Source organism: Thermoascus crustaceus (assembly GCF_041956765.1).
Source record: "Thermoascus crustaceus strain CBS 181.67 unplaced genomic scaffold VTN00scaffold_4, whole genome shotgun sequence".
Classification (NCBI taxonomy): Eukaryota; Fungi; Ascomycota; class Eurotiomycetes; order Eurotiales; family Thermoascaceae; genus Thermoascus; species Thermoascus crustaceus.
The window spans coordinates 2861739-2865203 of record NW_027192530.1 but is presented as its reverse complement, the minus strand read 5'-3'; the positions used below and the strand labels follow the sequence as shown (position 1 = coordinate 2865203).

The following is a 3465-nucleotide window of genomic DNA, read 5'->3' as shown; positions in this document are numbered from 1 at the left end:
ATTAACTATTATTCTTAAAGCTCTCTAAGTAATAAGTAATTAGTTAGCTAGTAAAGGTATGTAAAATTATAAATCTACTATATATATAAAGTTCTTATACTTCAGCAGCAGATAGAAGATGTAACGGCGGACCTAAGACTTCCTAGGCGGAGGCTCGTTGGGTTTATCTTGAGGACAGAAAGCAAGAGAAAGAGATAGATGAATAGGCCATTACTAGCAATGTTGCTATCAAGATTGCTATTTGAGTTGACCACGGGGTCCTAATCCCCATGGTTAAGGAGCATCTTATATACATGATAAGTTTTGTCTGGAAATACCTATCTGCTGGATCATGACTATGGATCATAGAGGTGGATTGTAGACTTGGATCGTGAGGATGGATCGTAGACGATCCAGTATGGTCATGTGACTGGACCTCCCCCTCGGGTAATCTCTAGGCTGTGCTGTAACAGTAGTATTGCCTTTGTAATCAGATAGTAATAGATCTGTCATTCTGCATACAGTGGCATGAGATGGTGGTAGGCCTCACTTGTCCATATTAAGAATCCACTTTTTGAGTGAATATTCTTCTGATCTGGTGAGCTTTTAACTATTTGGCATGGTATCTGAACATGCTGTTCTGCCGCGAAGCTGATACTGGAGGATCTGTGGAGGCACATCATCAAATGCTGTTGCTGCTGCTGCTTTGCTCCGAAACTGCCTATTCTGATAGGCCCTTATAGCTAATAGAAGACGATCTTCTTGATTAACTGCAGAATCTGATGATTTTGGTGGCATATTGGGTGTGACGGCGCGGCAGGCATCTAGGCGGTAAGGTAGGCGGTGTTGAGCATTTCTTTGTCTCTGAGATACTGCCGGTCCTACTTGCCTATATATCTCATGTTGCACGAAGCTCTGCAAATTCTTTCCTTTCTTTTCCTCTCATGCTTCGATTCTGTATGACAAGCTACCATAGTTTTAGCTAAATAATATTATTAGCAAATAATATTATGACTGAGCGCCGTCACATTGGGTGGTTGAATAGGGCAGATGAATAGGAGGGAAGCTCGGAACTTTTGCGCCGCTCGGTGGTGGATTACGTTAGTTATGTTACGTTATGACCATGCTTAGTCAGCCACCGGACGGGCAAAAGGCGCCGGGTCTTTCTGCCGTGCGTCACCGCCTGGAAACACGACGCGCGGGCCGCTCCGCTGAGAACTCGGTGCTTGAGCCTCGTTGCCGGGGCTGATCTCCGTCGTTTTTGTTGAGCCCCTCGATCTTTCTCATCGTATCCCTGCCAATCTGCAAGATCTCAGCTGAGAAACAATCGACAAGATGAGCGCCACGGCTACTATCCAGAAGATTACGGCGGAAAACGTCGCCACGCTTTTCCCCGATGTTGACACCTCCCTGGCCCGCGATGTTCTCCCCACCAGCACTCAGCCATCGGCGCGCGACAGCAGCGAGCTGCAGGGCTACGATGAGGAGCAGATCCGTCTGATGGACGAGGTGTGCATTGTGCTCGATGAGGATGACAAGCCGATTGGCAGCGCCAGCAAGAAGACCTGTAAGTTTATCCCACGTTGTCTCGCGCGACGCAAGGGATCTATCTATATCCGAAGCTAGGATACTCGCTGACTACTGTTATTCTGGATGTACAGGCCACCTCATGACCAACATCGACAAAGGCCTCCTGCACCGCGCCTTCTCCGTCTTCCTCTTCGACTCCAACAAGCGTCTGCTGCTCCAGCAGCGCGCCACCGAGAAGATCACCTTCGCCGACATGTGGACCAACACCTGCTGCTCGCACCCGCTGGGCGTGCCCGGCGAGACGGGTGCGGAGCTCGACGCTGCCATCATGGGCGTCAAGAGGGCCGCGCAGCGCAAGCTGAACCACGAGCTGGGCATCAAGCCGGAGCAGGTGCCGCTCGACAGGTTCGAGTTCCTGACCCGGATACACTACAAGGCGCCGAGTGACGGCAAGTGGGGAGAGCACGAGAGTATGCCTGATTTCATTTCAGTTACCGACAGTTGTTAAGTGGATAACTAATGTCATACAGTCGACTACATCCTCTTCATCCAGGCCGACGTCGACCTCGAGGTCAACCCCAACGAGGTCCGCGACACCCGCTACGTCTCCGCCGACGAGCTCAAGCAGATGTTCGAGCAGCCCGACCTCAGGTTCACTCCGTGGTTCAAGCTCATCTGCCACTCGATGCTGTTCGAGTGGTGGAGCCACCTCGGCACCGCGGGGCTCGACAAGTACAAGGGCGAGAAGCAGATCCGGCGGATGTAATCTGCCTTTTTCGTTTTTGGGCCGTCCTTACGTCGTTACGAGGATATCGAACATAGCTTGATTCACTTACATATTGCCAGTCAGTGATATTGATACTGATACCCGCGAGGCCATATACAGACGTTTACCTATATAATTGAACATAATCCAGAGTCGCGAAGCTATCTATTCCGTTGAAGTGCGACGGCAGCAGCTGCTGCATCCAGTCTGAATATTGTAGATAATTTGATTTGCCTTCGCTTTTGCCTTTTTCAAGAATCAGTTTCGTTTAGATAGTTGAATTGCGCATCGCGCTGCCGCTGCCGCGGCGCCTGCTGGGCAGAATGAATGCGTCTGCAGAATAGTCTTATCATTCACTTGTACGTACTACTAAGTATCTGTCTGTCTCGATAAGCATCCATTAGGCATACTGCTCTCTGTACCATCCAGGATAAGATAACTAAGATAGATTCGCCCGGTCCGGTCCGGTCCCTTCTAATCCCGCGTATTCTACTCTAGGTAGGTTAGATAGGTTAGGTAGGTACGTAGGTAGCAAGTTCCTATCCTATCCAGACCTATTTATTCTGTAGAACAAAACAAGGCTTGCAAGGTCGGTTGGAGAAGATATACTATATGATATCCTACTACAGTTATGGAAATATAACTTTTTTCCCAGCGTAGTAGTAGTAGTAGTAGTAGTAGTAGTTCTACTGCCTATATGTACATACAGTACGAAACAATGTTCGAGTTGCAAGTAATTCACCGCGCTTGTCTTTTTCTTTTGCTGCCCCGGGTTCGGGCTCCTCCTGTCCTCTATAGAATGTGAGACTTAATGAGCCTTTTTCTTCACTATGTTCTAAAACTACTTATTCATTTGTTTACTTCACTGAGAAAAGAAGGAGGTCGTACATTTGATTTGTGAAAGAAATATGTAGGGTAGGGTTGTGTCAGCCGAATATTACCACTATAACCCAGTGGTATGCCAAGAGACCTATCAGCCTAGTCAGCACACGCCGATTCGGATCTGCAAAAGGTCATATAATCCCTGCAATAAAGGAATCATACTGTCTACCCGAAACCGCCTATTTTCCTTTGTTATATCCTTTCATATTTTATGAAAATGTCTCGGGATTGTTAAATAAAGAAATATTCGGAAGATCTTAACCCCTAATTCTATAAGAATAAATAGTCAGTTAGGTAGGTTCGAATAA

At 47.5% G+C, this 3465-nt stretch overlaps 1 protein-coding gene across 1 annotated transcript; it reads left to right on the top strand.

Annotated features, from left to right (window-relative positions):
- Positions 1-1314: 1314 nt before the first annotated feature.
- On the top strand, positions 1315-2275 carry VTN00DRAFT_7547 (uncharacterized protein; the record flags this gene model as incomplete). The annotated part of the gene is made up of 3 exons (XM_069434302.1): positions 1315-1546; positions 1641-1979; positions 2040-2275. 3 exons carry the CDS (start codon positions 1315-1317, stop codon positions 2273-2275), a joined length of 807 nt encoding a protein of 268 aa, XP_069287597.1.
- Positions 2276-3465: the final 1190 nt, after the last annotated feature.